Source organism: Cnephaeus nilssonii, assembly GCF_951640355.1.
Source record: "Cnephaeus nilssonii genome assembly, chromosome: 4".
NCBI lineage: Eukaryota > Metazoa > Chordata > Mammalia > Chiroptera > Vespertilionidae > Cnephaeus > Cnephaeus nilssonii.
In genome coordinates, this window is record NC_137075.1 from 81,884,473 (window position 1) to 81,906,157 (window position 21,685).

Sequence of the window (21,685 nt, forward strand, 5' to 3'; positions counted from 1 at the left end):
GGAGGGCTTAGAGAAAATAATTTTAACCACAGTGAAAGTTAATTCTTAAGGGGGAAAGCCTTAAAATGCAATTAAAGGATTACATTGGTTGTGTGCCTTTTATGTCTTTGAGACTGATGAAACACTGGTCCTGGTTGGTGTACTAAGCTGCTTGCCTGCGTTTGTAATTCAAAGTGGTAAGGTTGGTTTTATTTTGTTTTTTGTTTTTAAGATGCTGCTGCTGTAATTTATTTTGAGTCATCGCCCAACTTGAGATTTTTTTCCCCTCATTAAAATATTCACTAGGTGCCATCTAGAGAGCTTCAGTTTTCTTTATAACAGAATAGGGATCTGTTTGAACACAATTACCATGATTTTTCTACATTTCCATCATTTTTATCTTTAAGAACTAATTATTTTAAAGGTATATAAATTTAAAGGTAAATAAATTCATTCATAGAAAACACATGGTTTGAAGTTACAGCTACAATAACCAGGGTGTAGAAAGTCTTGAGTTACTTTGGTCTTTGTAGATTTAATCTTAGTATACTTGAGGTACTAGATATATTAATTTTATTAAATTATTCTGACAAATAGCCATTTAAATACTTAGAAAATGAAACCGTATCCTCCTCCAATCCAGGACTAAATTCAATATCTTAAAAAAGGGACTGGAAAATAGTGTTGATGAGATAGTTGTGCTATATGTGAAGGTTGTCCCAATCCAGAAGCCTGACTTCATATGGCCATCTCTACAAAGGAGCCATGGTTGCTAGCTAGCATACCATACTGGGAATATCTAGAGGAAAATCAGGATATATTCAAAATTAGCTCATAATTTTCACCTTGGTCTTTTTGAGGAGTCAAAAAATAAGTCTGTAAAGCTTACAGCAGATGTCATCAAAATATCACAGGTGCTCCTTAAATGTTTGCTATCGACAGGGAATTGAATTTTTGTTTACTGAATATTTTTATACTTCAAAAGCTATAATGAGAAATGCTGGTAACCTTCATGGTGAGTGAATTTATCCATGCAGGCCTTTTGTTCAGTTCCACAACAGTTGCAAATTCATGACCCTTGCCAGAGAAAAGATTGATACCTCAGTGATAGAACTGACTAAACTTAAAGCATACGTATACCTTGCTGACCTAAAAGTATCACTTTTAAAGGACAAGATAACACACCCAGCTCCAGATAACTGAAGGAACGGATTGACAAAGGCAAGTGACCAGTTTTTCCAAATCTTGGATCTACCCCCCAAAAAACCTCTTCATTAAAATTGGACAACTTCATCTACTTCCCATTCTGCCTTGGACTGACGTCAAGTGGTTATCAACTCAAAACTAAACCTTAGCATTAGCTTGGTTCTTAATGCATAATTAATTGAGAACGGCTGACAAAAAATGAACATTCAAACCATTTTTCATCTTTTATACCAAAACAAGACAAGCCAATACTTTGGATAATTCTAAGTGGGAACCTACAGAAACATGCTAAGCACTACATTATGCTTAGCAATACAATTATTACTCAGCTGCCAGACTTTCAAACGTTCTCGATTTACCTACTTTTACATCAAAAACAGTTGAATTCAAATGGTTTGGGATTTTAAAAATTAAAATACTAGTACCTTGATAAGAGTTGTTCCCTGATTTGCCTCAAGGTGATGGTCATCTACCTGAAATGCGTGAGGACTCTGTCCTACACAGTATGGTACAGTTGTGCCAGTTCAGAGAAGAAGCCATCAAACCAAATACAGTCAAATTCAGATAAACACCTGTTGATATCCCAAAAGCAATAAACTAATTTCAGGGACATTAGACCTGGTAAAATGCCAAACGGAAAATGGTGCTCTAAAAGGCATCTATTTACAATGTAAGGAATGAAGTAAAACCTCATTCACTTGGAATTTTTATCACTCAGGTCAAGTATTCTAGTTGAAATTAAGAGAACAGTTCAAACTAAGGACAAATTTTTACTTCAGAAGTATCTAGTCCCCTTAAATGTCAGTTACGTATCTTACCTATTCATTAAAGGGAGTCTATAAGTACTTGTACTAAGCAAGAATGCTGGCAGTATCTTGTGCCAGTTTACTGTATGAACTTGAAAGCAATAAAATTTTTTTTTAAATAATTGTATGATACAGACTTTTCACTACTGCAGGTTAACCTTCCAACTGGTAAAACTTCTTGGTACCTATTTGTCTCAATGCTCACTTAGAAAACCAAAATTTCATACCTTGATTTAACTCCTTTCCTATTCATATCTTTCTCTGTCCTTTAGAGAGCTCTACTCTGCTTCTTTCCAAATGGTATTTTCCACAGTAAAGCTATAATTTTACCTTTTTTTTAGTATGTGTGACTAATCTCTTCAACTGAGTCCATGATTTTTCTGTGATGTGTAATACTTAATGCAAGCTTATTTTTCAAAGGAAAACAATATTCTTGGAATGTTCAAGCTAAATTCTGCCACCATCCCACTTTGAGATGAAGCTTGTCTTAGTCACAGAGATCACTTGAGGTGTCTTCATAATCGCCTCGCTCACTTCGTATAGTCTCAAGCATGAAAAACCTTTGAAAACTGAAACTTGGGAAGGGAATTCTAATAGCCAGAAACAAATGTCAATTTTTATTAATCCTAAAGAAGGAGTTAATAGCTGTTGGCAGCATTTCAGAGACAGTGCCATGAGACTAGCGTTTTATTTAGTAGTATAATGTGGCCAGTTAGTGTTATAAGGCAGACCTACTTTGGTGACTGAGGAATAGCCGGCTGTGATGATTGGTGAAAGTCAACATGCTGATGCCTAATGGCTGTTCTAGCATTTCCAAGTTGTTAATATGAAGGTGGGGAAGGAAATAGCACCATTGCCCATTGTGATCTAGGAAACTCTTCAGTGGACTCACTCCAAAACAGTACAAAATAAACAAAGTTACATTAACACTCATTTTCTGGGAAACCCTGTCAATGTCACCGGGTAGGTGGGAAGAATCCTGGTCCTGGTCTCTCAGGTCCCCGTCACGTTAGCTTTTTGATAGCTTCGATCCACTCGGCTCGCTCAGCCTTGCTGCTGGCCTGGATGTAATAGTGTGTGTCGTCCTTAGTAATCACTTTGAAGAGATTTCCCTGGACATTCCCTTTAACACCTAGGCAGAAAAAAAATCAGTGAGGAAATATCCATGTCTGCTTTCAGCTGGAAGCAGCTGAAAATCAACTAAGATACAGACAAACACAAATAATGACGTATTTATTAAATACAAATGTACATGGTTAGGGAATCCCACCAGATGTGTGGTGCTTTCTTCTTTACCTCCCTCCCATCCCTCCCTTTGCCTGTGCCTCAAGGCCTGCCAGTGGTATGTCTAGACAATTGTTTTAAATATTTGTATTGATTTCAGAGAGGGAGAGAGAGAAATACCAATGACGAGAGAGAATCATTGGTTGGCTGCTTCCTGCATGCACCCCACTGGGGACTGAGCCCGAAACTGGGACACAGGTCAATGCTCAACCACTGAGCCACTCCGGCCAAGCTGTCTGGACATTCTTGGAAGCCTTCATGGTCTGCCACTTATGCTAACCCTAGATCTACAATGTCATTCACATAAAAGAATCTAGTATCCTATATAATAAAGAGGTAATATGCAAATTGACCCTCACACCCTTGTGTCGCAAGATGGCTGCCCCCATGTTGTCACAAGATAGCCACCCCCACATCACAAGATGGCCACCCCACATCATCACAAGATGGCCAGCTGGGGAGGGCAGTTGGGGGGGACCAGGCCTGCAGGGGAGGGCAGTTGGGGGTGATCAGGCTGGCAGGGGAGCAGTTAGGTGTCAATCATGCTGGCAGGGGAGCGGTTAGGTGTCAATCAGGCTGGCAGGGGAGCAGTTAGGGGCAATCAGGCAGCCAGGCAAGCCAGTGGTTAGAAGCCAGCAGTCCCGGATTGTGAGGGGGATGATGTCTGACTGCCGGTTTAGGCCTGATGCGGGATTGGGCCTAAACCGGCAGTCGGACATCCCCCGAGGGGTCCCAGATTGGAGAGGGTGCAGGCTGGGCTGAGGGACATCTCCCCCCCACCCCCCACCCCAGTGCACGAATTTCGTGCACTGGGCCTCTCGTGTTTATATAAAAAGAAGGTACAGATTTAGGATTTAACTTTAAACTGTTTAACTTCTTTGAACCTCAATTTCCACATCCATAAAATGGGAATGATACTATCTTCCTACCCTAGCTAGTTAGTGTGACAATAGATATTAAAGTATATCCCTAACCCTTAAACACTGTGTAAGCTAATATTATTCTTAGGTGGAAGCTTATGGACCAGTAAACACCGAAATTGAGGGGAAAGTATTAAAAACAAGGATTCTATAGCTATATTGTTAAAATACTAAGAACACATGCCCTTTTCTCTAATTCTGAAACTGGCTTCAAAACTCACACCATTCATGGTCTCATTGAGAAAGCCCCACTCAGCTCCCACAGCTCAGTCCTTCGACAACAGAGCATTACTGAGAGTGCAGGAGGGAGGCCCTTGAGCTCTCAGGCCGGGGCCAAAGGTGGACCTTACCCGTGGGAACGCCATTGTCCTCCAGAGCAGACACGAGTGAACCACGAAGGGAAAACCCACCCACCGGCCGGTTCTCTTCCTGCAGAGGGAAGGAGACCTATTAGGAATTGTGTGGACGGACAAAAGGGAAGAGCTGCACTCTCGCCTATAACACCCTCAGTCGTGCCAGCCAAAGAAGTTGGCGAGAGTCACGTGTAAGGAAGATGAGGCAGAACTTGGCCTTCTTGCAGCCAACCTACAAGCACCAGTGAGGAAGTCTGGACTCTGTTCACACCAGCTACAGCAGGGCCACAGCCTCCCGGACCCTCGGCTCCCGCTGTGGTCTGTCAGGACCCCAGGCCTGCTTCACGCTCCTTCACATCCTGACAAGCTCAGTGATGGAGGAACTGCCCAGGCTTCACTCTTTCAAAAAGTGAGTGAAATTCCTACATCTTCCAAAGTCAAGGTTGAACAGGCCATCTGAAAAGCCATTTTTCTTCTCTTTTGACTGAAATTAGATACAGTTGGCATGCAATAATACTATTATCTGAAACTCAGAATAGCAATTCTTTGATCAATTAGAAAAAAATAAAATTAGTAAATTATGGCTTAAATATTAACTAGTAAAAGAAAGTTTGAAAAACATTGGCGGGGACAAGAGGTTGAGGGAACAGAATCCCTGGGATCTGAGGAGAGAAAGGGGTGAAGAGCTGGGAAGCACCAGGTTGGCATCTGCCAGCCCCTCCCCCTCCGCAGCCACGTGGCAAGCTTTGGAGAGACTAAAAGATGCGTTTCCTCACAAAATAATGACGATCCACGGAGCAGGCAACGACGTGATGAAATCAGAGAGCAATCCTCCCCTTTAAGAGCAGCTGGATGTGGAAGGAGAGGCACAGTGCGGCAGAGGTTGTGGTAGGGATGCTGAGTTAAGGAAGGATGTGGAGCCAGCTGCCTGCGGTGCCTGGGAGAGAAGTCTCCGGGAGCCTCACACGGGGACCACGCGAGCACGCGGTACTCACTTTGGAAGGGTCGTAGTAATGCAGGAAAGCCGGCTCCTTCCTCAGGACAAAGCGCCGCACCTTCCAGTTTTTCCTCTTGTGGCCCTGCGGTGAAGGAAGGGTCAGGCTCCCGGGGACAGCGCTGAGCGCCTCCCGCCCACCTCCAGGTATCGAATGCCAAGCCTCCAAGCCAGCTGGCTCCATGGGACCACTTCCTAAGAAGAGCCTGCCGGAGCCCCAAGGATGGCAGCGATGTGTCAGGGACTTCCCTGCTCAGTGGCACTTAGCAAAAACACTGCCGCCTTTAGCTGAGTTGACAGAGCCAAGGAGGGTCAGCGCTGAAGGAAGGGGGGACATTGCCCGGACACCACGCAGGACACCAGGAGGACAGGGAGGCAGCAGGTGCCAACTGGACTGAGAGCTCACAGGCAAAGTTGGACCCAAGGGCATCAAGTCAAGTGTCAACTTGTTCCCCAAACAAACCTACAGCTGCACGTACACATGTGCACACATGTACAGTAAAAAGCACTTTACCATTCTGCATCAGAAAAGTAAGAAATGATCAATTAGGTGCTAAAATCTAAACGTGTAAGATACAGACGAGTGTAGGATTCCCTTTGGCGTCAGCCCCTAGACCAGTGGTCGGCAAACTCATTAGTCAACAGAGCGGCAAACCGCAGCTTGTGAGCCGCATGTGGCTCGCGAGCCGCAGTTTGCCGACCACTGCCCTAGACCACTAAGCTTCCTTCACCCTCCAGTCTGGAACACCGAGTCCCCCCCACGCCCTCCTCGTGGACTCCCGGGCAGTTTCATAATGTAAATAGTCTGAGACCAGGTGGGGATCCTCGTGTGCAAGAAACAGGTGACAGCAACAGGTGCTCTGAGTAACACGGGAATGGTGCTGAGCAGCACACGTGTCCGTGGTGCCAACAGGCACGTGCACACGTGTGTGAGGTGCACACCAACACAGGGGACGTGCAGAGGTCCACGGACACTTCCTGCGCCGTCACGCAGTCATTTTGTCCCCAAACAGCCTTTCTGTCAGGCACAGGCAGAAATGCTGAGGGTGTGACTGTGACATGGATGTCTCCTGCTTGACACAGGGCTGCTCTCCCAAACACGGCTAGGAGTGGTGGCCCTGGTCAGTTTTCAAACACTGAGATGACCCTGTAAAATTTCACCTTCCACCTACGGAGGTGGGCTGTTCGGAAAGTGTATCAAGGGGGCGTGCAGAGTCCCACAAAAGAAGGCAGAGACCCCAGAGAGCCTCAGAGAGCAGAAGGCAGCAAATGCAACCCAGGAGGCAATGCCCTCCAGACACATATGAACGTAGGCATTTTTAATGTTGTCATCATTACTTGTGTACCTGTTCCCTGAACACCCCTGTGTCTGGGACTCATGGTGGGGGGGGATGAGGGAGGAGTGAGGGTGGGCACATGCATCCCCTTGACCTGCTCCCTGTGGCGCTGCTGGACCCCCGCTTTAGCTCATCCTGCTGATAATTAGTGCCTCCGGCTGTCTCAGCCCTTCCCACCCTTTGGGAAATTCCTGCCTCCCCTGGGGTTGAGAACTGTCCATCCCTGCTCCAAGGCAGCCATACCTGCTTGGCCAGATAGCCTTGCTTCACCACCGTGCCACTCAACTCCATAGTGCTGAGATTAATGTCTTCCCTGAGACTGATCTTCTGCTTGTAGCTCTCAGCCTCGTGGGAAGAAAACAAGGATTCTGTCACAAAAGGTCCCAGGTACAGGCTGGGGGGACTACCATAGGAAAAAGGAAAATCCTTCACAGAGAAGCCCATTCCACCTGGGGTGCAGCTGTCCCCCAAACCCGAGGCCTCACCCATGACTGTGGACCCCTTGCCCCCACTCGGTGGCCGCCCCCTTCCCTCTGCCCTGGTGGCAAGAGGAACCCTCTCCATAACTTACAAAGGTGTACAGGGCCGTGGAGTCGTCCAGGAACTGCTCGGCCAGGTCCCCAGAGCGAACGGCTCCCGTGCTCCGGGCGCCGACCGGCTTCAGGAAGTTCTCCTCCAGGAGCATGGAGGCCAGGGTCACGGCCTCCAGCCGGTTGGCTGCAAAGCCGCTGGAGATGAGCCAGTCCACCAGGGAGGAGCCTGCATCGGAGCGAGGGCAGCACCCGTCAGACCACAGCCTACCCACCAGCCTCCGTGGGTGGGGGCCTGGCTGTGTCCTCACTGACTTGGGCCTCCTGGGCAGCCTTGGGGCTCTGCACCAGAGCAGACCAACGGCCACCCTGCTACGTGGCGCTGTGGCCACTCCCACACGTGGCCATCTCCGGCCGGCCTGTTGGCCAGCAGGCAGCTCTGGCCTCAACACAAGCTGGGCAAGCACCGCTACGTCCCAGTTCACCGCGCCCCGGTCTCCACTTCCCTCCGAGAGGGACGGCTCACCAATGAAGGTCTTTTTGTAGGTGCTTCCCTGCTCCACGTTGGGGCTTGGCCGGATTCCACTCGCGCTGTCGTGCATCTTGTCCACGATGCGACTACACGGGAGGAAGGCAAGGTCAGGGGCCCCTCATCACACTGACAGATATGAGGAAGTGGCAAACGGTGGATACGCACCACAAAGAAAGAGGGGGCAGACTGTGAGAGGTAGGTAGGATTTTGGATTTATTTATTTTTCATGCTCACCTAAATGTTCTAATATTTCTATCCTAGACAGTTACTGCTTTTGTAGTAAAACTCAAGAGCTGTGACTTCTGCTGCTTGGGGGTTAGGAGCTCTTCCTGTAAGTGGGCTGCTGTAAGTTTCCAGGATGAGAACGCCTTTCATACACCCCTACTTTACACTCGCGCCTCCACTGCCGACCTGCTTTCCTTCTGTTCGGTGGGATGATTCCTGCCACCAATGGAAGGTCTTTTCTCATTTGCTAATTACGTACTTGGGCTGGAAAGCCCCTGAGACAGGACCTTGCTTATCCCCATCTGCATCTCCTGAGGATCTAGTGCTGTGAATGGCGTGCAGTAGGCGCTCAAGAGCGTGAATGAATGAATGAATGAATGAATAGATGAGGAACACTACAGGGCAAGAATGCAACTGCTGCCCTAACCGGTTTGGCTCAGGGGATAGAGCGTTGGCCTGCGGACTCAAGGGTCCCAGGTTCGATTCCGGTCAAGGGCATGTACCTTGGTTGCGGGCACATACCCAGTAGGGGGTGTGCAGGAGGCAGCTGGTCGATGTTTCTCTCTCATCGATGTTTCTAACTCTCTCTCCCTCTCCCTTCCTCTCTGTAAAAACAAAACAAAACAAAACAAAACAAAAAACAATAAAATATATTAAAAAAAAAAAAAAAAAGAATGCAACTGCTTCCAGAACACATCATTCTTGCCACCAGGGGGCGAACATGCCCATGACTGGTGAGTGGAGGTTCCTGGAGCTGTGCCGTAGCCCTGAGCACCTAGCTGAACCTGGAGGGAGGCTCTCAGACGCTGAGGTGGGAGGAAGCAGTCGAGGCCCCAAAGGGTTACGTAGGAGCGGGGCCACTCCCAGGCAGAGAAAAGAATACAGACAGGGCAGTGACAGCAAAAGGCCCTGAAGCAGGTTGGCGGAAGCAGTCAGGCCCAATTAGCAACCACAGAGCCCCCGGCCCACTGCACACAGACACAGCCGGACAGGCCGCAGCAGAGGCGGGCAGAGGGCGGGCAGCGGGCCGGGCACTCACTGCAGGCTGATGTGAGGGGGCAGCTTGAAGGAGTTTCTCTGTATGTGGAGCTGCTGGACCTTCCCCGGCTGCCCAGCGTGAATAGCCCCTGTGATCTCAAAGGCCCAGGCGTCCCTGTCCTCCCGAGAGCAGGCCTCCAGGAAGTATTCTGTGGATGTGCGCGTCTTCAGCTTAATGAGGAGCTGCGGGAAGAGACAGCCGGCCAGGCCGGCACTCAGACGTAAGGTACCTTCTTTGTGGATCTAGCAATCTTACTGGGAACTGAGCTTCCATCCTCCCGTGGGTCTTCCTAACAGAGGTTCCATCAGTCCATTCGCTCACTCAAGACCTTCAGGGGCTCCCGTTCCCTCCACTGGCCCCGGCCATTCGCCCGCTGCTCCCTCAGGGAGCGTTCTCCCTGGCCACACTGGCCATCCTCATCTCCAAATCTACCCCTCCCGCTCCCGCACTTCTCCTTAAGCCTGGAACGTCCACCGGCCTGGAAGGTCTGCCTCTCTCCTCTTCTAGATCTTTGCCCCCCATCTCCATTCCTCGCAAAGCCACACCGGACCCAGCCGCCTCCCTTCTCTGCGGACACAGCGCTCTCTATGGCTGATAATGTTGGAACCACCATTTGAAACGGAACGTTTCTCGACTAACCACTTGCTTTCCTAATAAGAGTATTAACTGGAGAAGAAACAATCTTACTATTTCCTTCCTCAGCTCCTCCAAGCCTCGCTAATTTCTTGGCACACACTGGGCCTTCGATAAATGATTGAGTCAGATACTTTTTTGATGGTAGGGTGGATGCTGCCCCTGGCTTTTGGAACATGCACCCCTTGGGGACGAAAGCCATCACATTTTTTTTCAGTGCCTCCTAGCCTACAGGATCCCTGTCGCCTTCATGGGACATAGGTATCATTTTTTATCCCATTTTATAGATGAGGAGCTGAGGCTCAGAGAGGTTCATTACTTGCTCAAGGCCACATACCCGGTACATGGTGCAGCCAGGATTGGAACCGGGTTTTTCAATGATAGCTCAGCTCTTCCCATTACCCACACCCCCATCACCAGAGGCCAGCGGGGGAGGAGGCTGGGGCAGGGAGGAGCTGGGAAGCCAGCCTTCACTTACCGGTCGGTTTTCATACTCCAGGCAGGGGCAGGTGATGGTGCAGCCATCCAGGAGGATCTGGCCCTTGGGAGGGGTCACCTTCCGACCCCCCTCGAGCTTGTAGTACAGCAGCGTGTTCTGCCGAAGGACGAACCATCGCGCCTTCCAGTTGTGGACAATGTGACCCTGAGGACAGACAGCAGAGCCCTGCAGTGAGGTGTCTGGGGGACAACACTTGTGTCCCGGGAGAGGAGTCCCACGGTGCAGGGAGCCAGCCTGTGCCATAGGACTGACTCTCCAACAAGGGGGACAGCATTATCTTTTTTTTTGGCTTAATATTTTTTATTTTAATTCAGAAAAAAAGATGAACTTTTTTTTTTTACAGAACCATTTAAGAGTACATTTGTAACATGACGCTCCATCACTTCTGAATATTTTATTGTGTATCTCCTACAAAAAAATAAGGATGTTTTCAGCATAATCACAATGTAACCATCAACATCAGGAAATGTACATGAATATGTTGTTTTTAGCTATTCCACAAACCCAGTACAAGTTTCACCAGTTGCCCCGATAATGCCATGAATGGCCAAAGGATCCAGTTCAGAATCCTATGTTTTATTTTCATTTTCATGAAGAAAGTATTCTTTGTCTGGATATCTTAGTCATCTCCTTTGAGTATGTAATAAAGACCTTTGGTACTGGCCTTCTCATTCCTACTTGGCCTTTTTTTCTGGCTATAAACCTTGGAAGACACTGCTAAGTATTATCAGGAGACAGACATTGCTAACATTCAGTACTTCCTTCTAGTCTTTTTTTCCTTTTAGTATTTACTTTCTAGTTGTTTTTTAAATCAGACTGTATTACATATACTTTTATTTTCTAGTTTTTTTTTGTTTTGTTGAGCTTTGCTGAGTATCGTCCCACACCATTACATTTCTCTAAAATATTTTTAAAATATATTTTTATTGATTTCAGAGAGAAGAAAGGGGAAGGAGAGAGAGAGAGAAATATCAATGAGAGAGAAACATCCATCAGCTGTTTCCTGCACGGCCCCCTACTGGGGGTTGAGCCCACAACCAGGAGAGGACGCTCAACCAACTGAGCCGCACCAGACAGGCTAAATTTTTAAATGACCACTAGGTGGGTGCATCATTTACTTGTCAATCTCCTGCATTTGTAACAGGTCTTTTGTTATTTATTTTGAAGTAATTTTTGTTTTGTTTTTCACTATTATAAACAATTCTGCAACGAATTTCCTTGCATAAAAATTTTGATCTGCATCTCTGATTTTTTTTTCCTTAGGATATGTTCCTAGAAAGACTATTGTTGTCAAAGGATGTGGGCAATTTGTAAAATGGAAGCCACACATGGTCTACCAGTGCTAAGGATGCCAAGTCTTACCTGCCGCGCCAGGCCTAAAAGGCAGGGTAGTTTGGGAGCTCTCAGAAGGACCAGAGAGTCCATGGATAGCACAGTCCAATGAAGGCAGAGAGCCTGTTTCTAGAACAGACCAGAGGATGGGGGGGTGTCTGCTGAGGAATCAGAAAGGAATGGATTTAGAACACACTCATGAATCTACTTTCTTGGCATGTTTTCCGGAGCAGAGCTTTATACGGGCTAGATTCTAATCAAGAGAGGCACTTCACCTGAGCCAGAGACCAATTCCCCGATTCGCTCATTTCCTCACCGAGCGCCTCTTCCCTTCCGCCCTCACTCCTGCGTGCTGTGACTCTATGCCATGCTCAGCGTGTACTGAGTGCTGTTAGGGAGACAACAGCTGACCTTAGGAGCACTGGCCTGCACCCCAAGCGAATTTACTGTGACAACGAAATCAGACTTCTAACAGAGTTCATCTGACCGGAGCTCATTACTTCGTCCACGTGTTCCCACGCTGCGTGCTGATCAGCTGTTCATACGAGAGCACTCAGGCAGTCAAGTTGAACTTGACACCTTTGCTCTCTCCACTCTGTCCCGCACTTAGAGCCCATGAGATGACAGCTAACAGCTTTCCTTGACATGTCAGACATGTTTAAAGAAACAAAAAAGATTTGGCTCTGACTCCTCAGCAGGTGGGGTTCTCTACCGCCCTGCCCCTGGCCTGTCCCGATGACCCTGCAGGGGCCCCTGCAGTAGTGTCGGCAGCAAATTGCTGGCACACGGATTACGGCTGGTGCAGCGAGAGGAGAGGGCGACCTAAGTTGATGATATGGGAGTTGATGTGAGGTAGAGAAGGGGCAAGGATGGAATCATCTTAAACGTAAAACACAGGTGTTAGGAGCTGAATTATGTGTCTCTCCCCAAAAAGGATCATACATTGAAACCCTAACCCCCACTACCTCAGAATGTGACTATTCAGAGATAAGGCCTTTAAAGAGGTGATGAGGTTAAAATACGGCCTTGGGTGGGCCCTAACCTAACCTGATTGGGGTCCTCAGAGCAAGAGGAAATTTGGACACACAGAGAGGCATCAGGGAGACGTGTGCACAGAGGAAAGACCGTGTGGCCACACAGAAGGTGGCCACGTGCAAGCCGAGGAGAGAGGCCTCGGAGGAAACCGATCCGGCTGACCCCGTGATCGTGGACTCTAGCCTCCAGAACCGGGAGAAATTAAATCTCCCTTGTATAAGCCGTCCTGTCTGTGGCATTTTGTTACAGCAGCCTGAGCAAATTAAATCGCCAGGGAAAGCCCTAACCGGTTTGATAGAGTGGATGGAGCGTCAGCCTGTGGACTGAAGGGTCCCGGGTTCGATTCCAGTCAAGGGCACATGCCTGGGTTGTGGGCTTGACCCCCAGTGCGGGGGAGGGTGTAGGAGGCAGCTGACCAGTGATTCTCTCTCATCATTGATGTTTCAATCTCTCTCTCCAGCTAGCTCTCCCTTCCTCTCTGAAATCAATAAAATATATATATATTTTTAAAAAAAAAATCACCAGGGAAAGAAAAAAGGCGGCAGGAGATGTTACAGAGAAAAGTGTAACCAACAGAGGTTGAGCAGAACAAGCCAATAAGGAGATACTGTTCCTTCCTGGACAACATGCTACATTTCCCAGAATCCCTGGCACAAAGGGAGCAGGTAGCTGACCAAGTTGCTGCCAGTCACATGCATTGAGGCCTGTTTGGCAGCAACCAAACATGGGAAACAGGAATTTGTGGCAAGGACGTGCTGGAAGAACAGATGCGGTTCTGACACCAGCCCCAGGGTTATCAGGCACAAGTGGCAAACAGTGTCCGCCGCGGTTCCCACTGGAAACGTCTGGGGGCGCTGTTGGGCATTTTTGTCTGGCTGCAGCATCCCTGGCTGTATGGCATCCCAGCCAGGTTCTCTGGCCCTCCCAAATACTCCCGAGTTACTTCATATTTATTATTCTCCGTGAAACCCCTGCTGTTCAAACTCGCTAGTGGTGCGTGTTATAAGCGGCTAAGAGTCCTGACTGCTGGCAAAGGAGAGAGGCTGAGGAGAAAGGCCGATGAGAGGGATTGACTATGTAGGTAGAAAACTCAAAGCAGCTGGTGGTCCTGGTAAAAATGTTCAGATTCTGTGACCCAATAATTCCACTTACGGGGCTCTGTGCGAAGTAAATATTAGTTTTATGTATTGAGAGCATCAAAGCATCATAACTTATAAGAGTAAAAACATGCAAAATATAACAATACTGTGTGCTGCCGTGGAGGGATTCCAGTCCTAACAGATGGCAGGAGCGGCCACTGGGGGGTCCCCAGGTCAGACCAGCGCAGCCATGGCCTCTGACATGAGCAAAGCACTCTTACTTGCATTACTTCGTATGAGACCCAAAAACAACTCTACTGTTAATTTAGAAAATTTCTGGAAGGATACCCCCGAAAAGTTAGTGCTCATCCTCTCTAGGCACTAAGACTGGATGTGTGGAGTTAAAATGGAAACTTATTTTTCATTTTCCCACCCTTATGTTTCTAGTGTGTGTGTGTTTTTTAAATAATATGCATGTGTTGTTTTTATAATGGAAAATGAATTTAAATTCAAATAAACAAAAATCCTGCTAAGATGATTAGGGAAAGCATTCATTCATTTTGTCTTTTCATTCAACGACCAGTGACTAAATGCTACTGCACCAAGCACAGTGCTGGTCGCAGGAACACCAAGAGGAACAACTTCGGACCCAAGACAGTGGGGGTGACAGAGGACGACCCCACTCAGTGTGGTAAGTTCCAGGGTGGATGATGGATGCCCCCCACGATCCCCACCTCCTGGTGTTCACACCCTGTGCAGTCTCTTCCCCCACGGTACAGGGGTTGGTCTTCGTGACCAAGGGAATATGGCAGAGGGATGGTTTGTCACTGCTGACATCAGGTTATAAGACTCTATAGCTGTAGTCTTGGGCTCTCTGTCTCTGTCTCTCTCTCTCCTCTCCCTCCTCCCTCTCCGCCCCCCAACTCTGGGAAAATGAGCTGCCACATTGTGAGCACCCCTATGCATAGTGGAGAAGTAGAAACGGAGGCCTCCAGCCACCACCCATGTGAGTGAGCTTGGACGTGGGTCCTCCAGCCAGCCGAGCCTTGGGCAACACTTGGGCTACAACCTCACGAGAGTCTCTGAGCCAGAATCCTGCACCTGAGCTGGTCCCGGTTACCTGACCCTTAGAAACTGTGCGAGGTGATAAATGTTTGTTGTCTAAGACCTGAAGCTTTGGGCTAATTGTTACACAATAACAGATAATCAATGTAGGGCATGATGCAAACCCCAAGGAGGCGCTCAGATGGAGGACGGAGGTCATTCTGAGGTGGAGGAGGAGGTGCGCGGGGTGAGCAGGCCCCTGAGGAGCGGATCCTGGGCTGCGTGCTGAAGGTTGTGAGGAGTTGGCCAGGTTAGGAAGGCAGGAGGGGAGAGCAGAAAACTGCTGCGAATCTGGAAAACTCCAAATAGTTCTGTAGGGTGGGGCTCAGGGGCTGTGAGGAAGGGATGAGGGACCAGTCGGCTTCAGGTCCTGTGTTGCAGAGTTTGATCTTTATATCGCAGCCAGAGGGGAGTCTTTGAAGACTTCTAAGCAGAAGGACGACGAGCCTGAGTCCTCCTGTTAAAAAGGTCACGGGGCCACGCTGTGGCAGGGCGGGAGTGAAGCAGCCACACGCGGGCAGCTCAGCCGGGGCTGCTGCAACAAACAACCCACAGGACGGGGTGAGAGCAGCCGTCACCGCCGCTACAGATAAGCCTCGCCGCGCTCAGAGGGCACCAGGGGCTGGTCCAAAGTCCCAGGCCAAGGAGGCCAGAGGCTGACGACACAGTGGGATAAGCTGAACGGGGCCCTCCACCTGGGCAGTTTCCCCGCCTCCAGCTCCCTGTCTGCAAGTGGCTGGCTGGGGCCAGAAGCCGGCTCACTCCTGAGCCCCTAAAGCTTCTTCAGGGGAAGCGGGGGAGTCTGTATGCTGGATGGCGACCCTCGGTACAGAAGTTACAGCTGGAGGGACCTTTTGAAAAAGCCTATACTCCCCAACTGTCATGATGAGGAAACTGAGCCTCAGAAAGGTCTTGCCTAAGACCCTACAACCCCAAAGAAGCAGATATGCTACTTGCTATGGGTTGAATTATGTCCCCCAAAAAGGTACTGAAGTCTTAACACCTGGTACCTCTGGATAGGATCTCACCTGGCAATAGGGTCTTTGCAGATGGAATCAGATTGAGATAAAGTTACATGGATCAGGGGGGCCCCAGTTATGCTAATATGACTGGTGTCCTCATAGAAAGAGGACAATTACGCACTGAGAGACACACGGGGAGAAGATGGTCATGTGACGACGATGGAGGCAGAGATCGGGGAGATGCATCTCCAAGCCAAGGGACGCCAAGGATTGCCTGCTTTGAGATCACAGGAAATACATACATTGGTCTCTGCCCCTGGCACAGAGCTCCTGAAACCCTTGTCATTTCCCCGGTGATGTCAGTGTCTTTATTCTAATGAGGCAACTCTGGTGGGCTCCTGATGGCTCCTGGTTAGGGGCTGCTCACTGGAAAGACCAAGCCAGGATGAGAAGCTTGGAATTTCCAGCCCAGCACACCCATTCTCTTGAGAAAGGGGAGGGGCTCTGATGGAATGAATGATCAATCGTGCCTATGAGATGAAGCCTCCATAAAAATCCCCGCAGGACGGGGTGCGGAGAGCTTCTGGGTGGTGAGCACTGGGAGAGTGGTGTGCTCGGAGAGGACTTAGAATTGCACACCCCTTCCCATATACCCTGCCCTGTGCGTCTCTTCCATCAGGCTATCATACCCTTTAGCATATGCTTTAATGAACTGGTGGCCCTAGCCGGTTTGGTTCCGTGGATAGAGCGTCGGCCTGTGGACTGAAGGGTCCCGAGTTCGATTCCGGTCAAGGGCACATGCCCAGGTTGTGGGCTCAATCCCCAGTGTGGGGGGGGGGGGGGCGTGAAGGAGGCAGCCAGTTGATGATTTTCTCTCATCATTGATGTTTCTATCTCTCTCTCCCTCTCCCTGCCTCTCTGAAATCAATAAAAATATATTTTAAAAAATAAAATAAACTGGTGAACGTAAGTGTTTCCCTGAGTTCTGTGAGCCACTCTAGCAAATTAATTAAATCCAAGGAGGGGGACATTGGGATCACCCACCAGGCTTGTGACTTCAGCTGAAGTGTGTGTGTGTGTGTGTGTGTGTGTGTGTGTTGGGGATGGGCAGTCTTGTGGGACTGAGCCCTTACCCTGTGGAATCTGACACTATCTCTGTACAGACTGTGTCAGAATTGAGTTAAATTGTAGGATACCCAGCAGGTGTCTCAGAGAATTGCTTGGTGGGGGGAAACATTTGGTGACCAGAAGTGTCAGCAGTGGAGTGTTCTGTGCAAAAGTAAAGGAGACTCACAGGATAAACACGCGCACGCACGCGCGTGCATACACACACACACACACACACACACACACACACACACACACAGTAGGGAAGAACCAGGTTTCTTCCTACATCGGAAGGAAAAAAATCTGGGTGATTCCTTGACAGCCTGCAAATGCCAGAAGCAAAAGAAGCAAGGAGGCATTCTCCCCTACTAGTTTCAGGAGGAAAACCCTTGATTTCAGGCTTCTAGCCCCCAGAACTCCTTCTAGACTTTTCTCTGCTACGTACATTTTCCCTTACTTATACCTTTAACATTTTTACTCTTTAAGTTATAATATTGAGAACATTTTAAACATCATTTACTTAATCGTTTGTCTATTCGGGGGGGATAGATAGGTAGTTTCCAGTTTTTCACTACCTACGCAACACTTGGTTCATAAACCTTTTACGGTGTTTCCTTGGGCTAGAGCCCCACTAATGACATTTCTAGGCGGAAGCACGTTAATCTGGCCATTTTCTGGGCGTGCCATCCAAGGAATGAAGGGGGCAGCGATGTCTGAAGTGCTCCCGCCTCTTCTGAGAGGAAAAGCGGTCCTCCCCACGCGGATCCTGGCTTCCTCCCCTCCCCCGACCCCTCCTTTAAAGCCAGGCCTAGGGAGCAGCCTGCGTGCTGCCTGGAGTTCTACTTCTTGTCTGGGCAGAATTAGGAGCCAAAGCCTTCATGCCCCTGCCTGCCCCTGCTTCACCCTCAGCGCGATGACTGTTCTGTGCCCTGGGCTTCCAGCTACGGCCCTGCCCACCACGGCACTGCAAACGCTCCTAAAGCTGGAATGAGCTTCAGGTATTTAAGCCAAGCCCCTATCTTGTTTCTGGGGTCAAGCCCGTGGACTGTCCTCAGTTCTCTGCACCCTGGACTCTGTGAGCTGGACACGCAGGCCTGGCAGCCTATGCGGAAGGGAACTCACATCCTCCCCTCCTGTCCCCTGGCTCTGCCTGGCCGCAGGCGGGGAATCGGGTAAGCTAACCCCTGGGCATGTGGGGGGTGGGGGTGGGGCGGGGGAGGAGGCCCACAAGGGGCGTTCTGAGGGAGTCTGGCCTCCACAGGCCCCTACCAGGACCCAGCTTCCCAACAATCAGTGATGCCCAGCAAAACCCCCTGCCCAGCTCAACACCTTCCCCCAAACTTCAGAAGCTGCAGGAGTGGAGACCACAGAGGTCCCCTCACACGTGGTCTCGCTGAGGTGCATCTGCCTCCACAAGCCATAAGGGACCAGCCTACGGCCTTAACCACAGTGGCATGAAGCAGGAGTGGAGTTTTGTACCTGCTTTATGCCGTCTGACCCTTGATCTGGCATCAGCACTCCCCTGCTGACAGTTTTGAGCAAACAACACACCCACCCTCCTCTATCAAACAAGGTGTAACATACCAGGGCTGCATTACCTACGGGCCTGGAGGCGACTTGAGACTCCAGGGCCCATCTGGCCACCAGAGGAGGCGATGGGAAGGAGAGCACAGCCATCCCTCTCTGCCAGCCCCTCCCAAAGCTGTAAACGCAACAGAAGCACGGAAGGCTCACCCCCAGGGTTTATGGTCTGCCACTATGTTAGCAAAAATGCTGAGCATGCACATCCATGCTAGAAGAACTTCATCGTTTTCTGCCTCCATCCTGTGTCCGGTTTTTGTCTGGACTCCTGCCTGCTGTGGGCAAGGCCACCTGGGCCAACGGGGAAGCGCCGGGGACGGAGGGGCCAGTCCTATCTGTGGTCCGCCCTGGGGTTCTGGGAGGAGGAGGATTTCGTCTTCCTAACCCTCAGTCTCCTCGTCTGTGATGGAGTGATAAGAATGCCCACCCTGCGGTGGGCAGGAAGAGGTCTGGCGTAGACCTGAGTGGGTTTGATCCTGCCCCATCACTTGCTAGCACCCAGGTCCTGAGCCAGTTACCCGGCCTCTGTGCGTTTCCTCCTCCCCTTGGAGAAGGGGGATCCTGTGGTACCTCCCGTGGGCTGTTGGGGGGATTGAAGGAGACAGTGTCGTCCCCCTCTCACCCCCCTACCCCCACCCCCCACCCCCACACACAGTACATAATTAAGAAGCACAGGCTTCCTCCTTGCTCCCGGGTTATTGTGGAGCGTATAGGCGGGAATTACATGGATGGGCACTGTGAACTACAGGCACGTTTACGTTGTTTTCATCCATCGTATTTAAATACCAACTACTCTAATAAGTTGTTGTAATTAAGATAGCCACTTGGGTAGCCGCCGCCCGCACCCCATCCACACTAATCAGGACTGGCCTGGCCTGTGCCCTGGCCCCTCTTCTGTAGACAGCTGCCCGCCGGCTCTCCCCACGGACACGCGCTCTGCCCCGCAGAGCCGCGGGCGCCCGACCCGCCCTGGAGCCGGAGCTGGGGACGCCGCTCAGGTGCGCGGGAGCCCGCCCACCGGCCGCCCTGGGCAAAGTCCGGAGAGGCTCCGGGCGCTCACCCTCTTGACGAGGAAGCCCTCCTTGAGCACGCCGCCGTCCTCCATGTCGCCACCTGCGAGCCCCCCAGGTGCGCTGTCCCCGCGCCGCATGCTCCTCCGCGCTCCTCCTCCGCGGCCCCCGCGCGCAGGAAGCGCAGGAAGCGCCAAGGACCCGCGCGGGTGCCGCCTTCCTGGCCCGCGGCCAGAACCTGGGCGCCCGGGCGCCCAGGGAGGAAGTCAGACCTGGTTGGGATCCCTGGCGTGCCCCCCTCCCCCGCCCCCCAGGTGCCCAGGTTAGTCCTGAAGGTACAGAGTCTGCCGCCTGGAGTCGCCCCCTGGAGAGCCTTCCCGCCTCAGCTCTCTCCACTGGGCAGGGCGCCCCATCCAGGCGCCCCGGGGCGCTCGGTGCCTCTTACTTTTTCTGTCTCTGCCCATCTTCCTCCTCCCCCAGCCTTAACCAGGTGCCTGCCTGGCACTTAGTGTACTGCCCCTGAGTAATAGCTATGGAATTAAATGGAACTGAAAAGATTTCAAGGATTTTGAGCAGAGATTCCCAGCCTTTTCCATCTCATGGCACATATAAACTAATTACTAAAACTCTGCGGCATACCAAAAAATATATTTATTGCCGATCTGCCAAAAAAAAGTAGGCATAATTTTGATTGATTTACAAAAATAATAATAATAATAGTGATTACCTACCTACCCTATTTGTTCCAAAGTGACTTTTTAAAAAAACCAGGTGCCTATAAGAGTATATAAGGGTTTCTGGCACTAAGAATTAACCAATCAGATGCAACCTTATTATGTGGCATGACCAATAAGATGCACTCTATTGTATGACCTATATATTAGTATTTATGGTCCAAGACAGGGCGTTCACACTCCACAGCTATTGTGTTGGCTGTTGTCATTTTTTAATTTGACAATCTAAGGGAAAAGGGCCCAGTGCCCCGGACTAAACAGTCAGTTTTTTGCATGTTTTAAAAATTCTTATGGCACACTGGCTGAAAATCACTGATCTAGAGTCATCCCTGAGTTGAATTGAAACGGGGGTGTGAGAGTGGATGGGGTGGCACCAGGCTAGGAACTTACCCTGGCCTCTGGCGGGGGCAGAGAAAAGCCCCCATCAGCAAGGTCACAGGTTTAAGGAAGCAGGCACTGTCTGCAGGGGCCCTCTGCCCCCCAAATACATCCCTCCCCAAAGGGCTAGAGCTGACGATTTAATCCTTGTGCAAAATGTAAGGGCGTGCCAAGGAACTCCGTACTCTAAATAAATAACATTTTAATGCAAAAAAAATTTTTTTAATTAAAATGAATGCAAAAATTCACGTTGAAGAAAATACCAAATTTTTAAATGACGACTGAATCAATAGCAGACCACATGGGAGCCTGAAACAAAATGAACCTCAGTAGTACTGATTCTGTCCAGTAATCCTTAGGACACAGTCGTTGCGTTCATTGTGTTCACTGCTCGCTGAAGCACAGCATCCGGATGGCTCACCAGGAGGGGGAAGGGCCCAAATGCCTAAAAGGGAAGAGGAGGCTCTGGATTGGGAGAAGGTGCCTCCAGCTGTGGAAAACCAGCTGTGCCTGTCAAAACCAGCCTGGAGCTGACACCTAAACCACGTGCGTGGGGCGGCGGGGGGGGGGGGGGGGGCGGGAAATGGGGGACGTCAGCCTTCTGCACGAACTGACTTTAGATCTCCCAGCCAGTCCCAAAGCGATGGTGCTTCCGCCGGGTTTCAGCCCGCAGATTGGCTCAGCACCTTCTGAAGCCAGGCCTGTGGTGGGTGCTAGGTTTTATGTAATGCACAGCAACCCACGAGGTGAGTTTATTATCCCATTCTTTCCAGCCAAGGAAACTGAAACTTGAAGCAGTTAAATAACTTGCCCAAGGTCACCGATTTTAAAAAAATATATTTTATTGATTTTTTTACAGAGAGGAAGGGAGAGGGAGAGAAGAGTTAGAAAAATTGATCAGCTGCCTCTTGCACACCCCCTACTGGGGATGTGCCTGCAACCAAGGTACATGCCCTTGACCGGAATCAAACCTGGGACCTTTCAGTCCGCAGGCCGACGCTGTATCCACTGAGCCAAACCGGTTTC

At 49.8% G+C, this 21,685-nt stretch overlaps 1 protein-coding gene across 3 annotated transcripts; it reads right to left on the reverse strand.

Moving 5' to 3' along the window:
• Positions 1-5: 5 nt before the first annotated feature.
• PLEK2 (pleckstrin 2) lies at positions 6-19,690 on the reverse strand. Of its 3 annotated transcripts, none has more exons than XM_079769439.1 (10): positions 19,598-19,690; positions 11,700-11,827; positions 10,317-10,481; positions 9,206-9,387; positions 7,936-8,027; positions 7,451-7,638; positions 7,123-7,224; positions 5,544-5,627; positions 4,546-4,624; positions 6-3,123 (listed from the first exon to the last, which is right to left on the reverse strand). In XM_079769439.1, exons 2-10 carry the CDS (start codon positions 11,760-11,762, stop codon positions 2,996-2,998), a joined length of 1,083 nt encoding a protein of 360 aa, XP_079625565.1. In that variant the 5' UTR covers positions 11,763-11,827; positions 19,598-19,690; the 3' UTR covers positions 6-2,995. The 3 variants fall into 3 exon arrangements, with proteins under 3 accessions (XP_079625565.1, XP_079625564.1, XP_079625566.1); XM_079769438.1 differs by having other exon boundaries at positions 11,700-11,830; positions 19,598-19,661; XM_079769440.1 differs by lacking the exon at positions 11,700-11,827 and having other exon boundaries at positions 19,598-19,677.
• Positions 19,691-21,685: the final 1,995 nt, after the last annotated feature.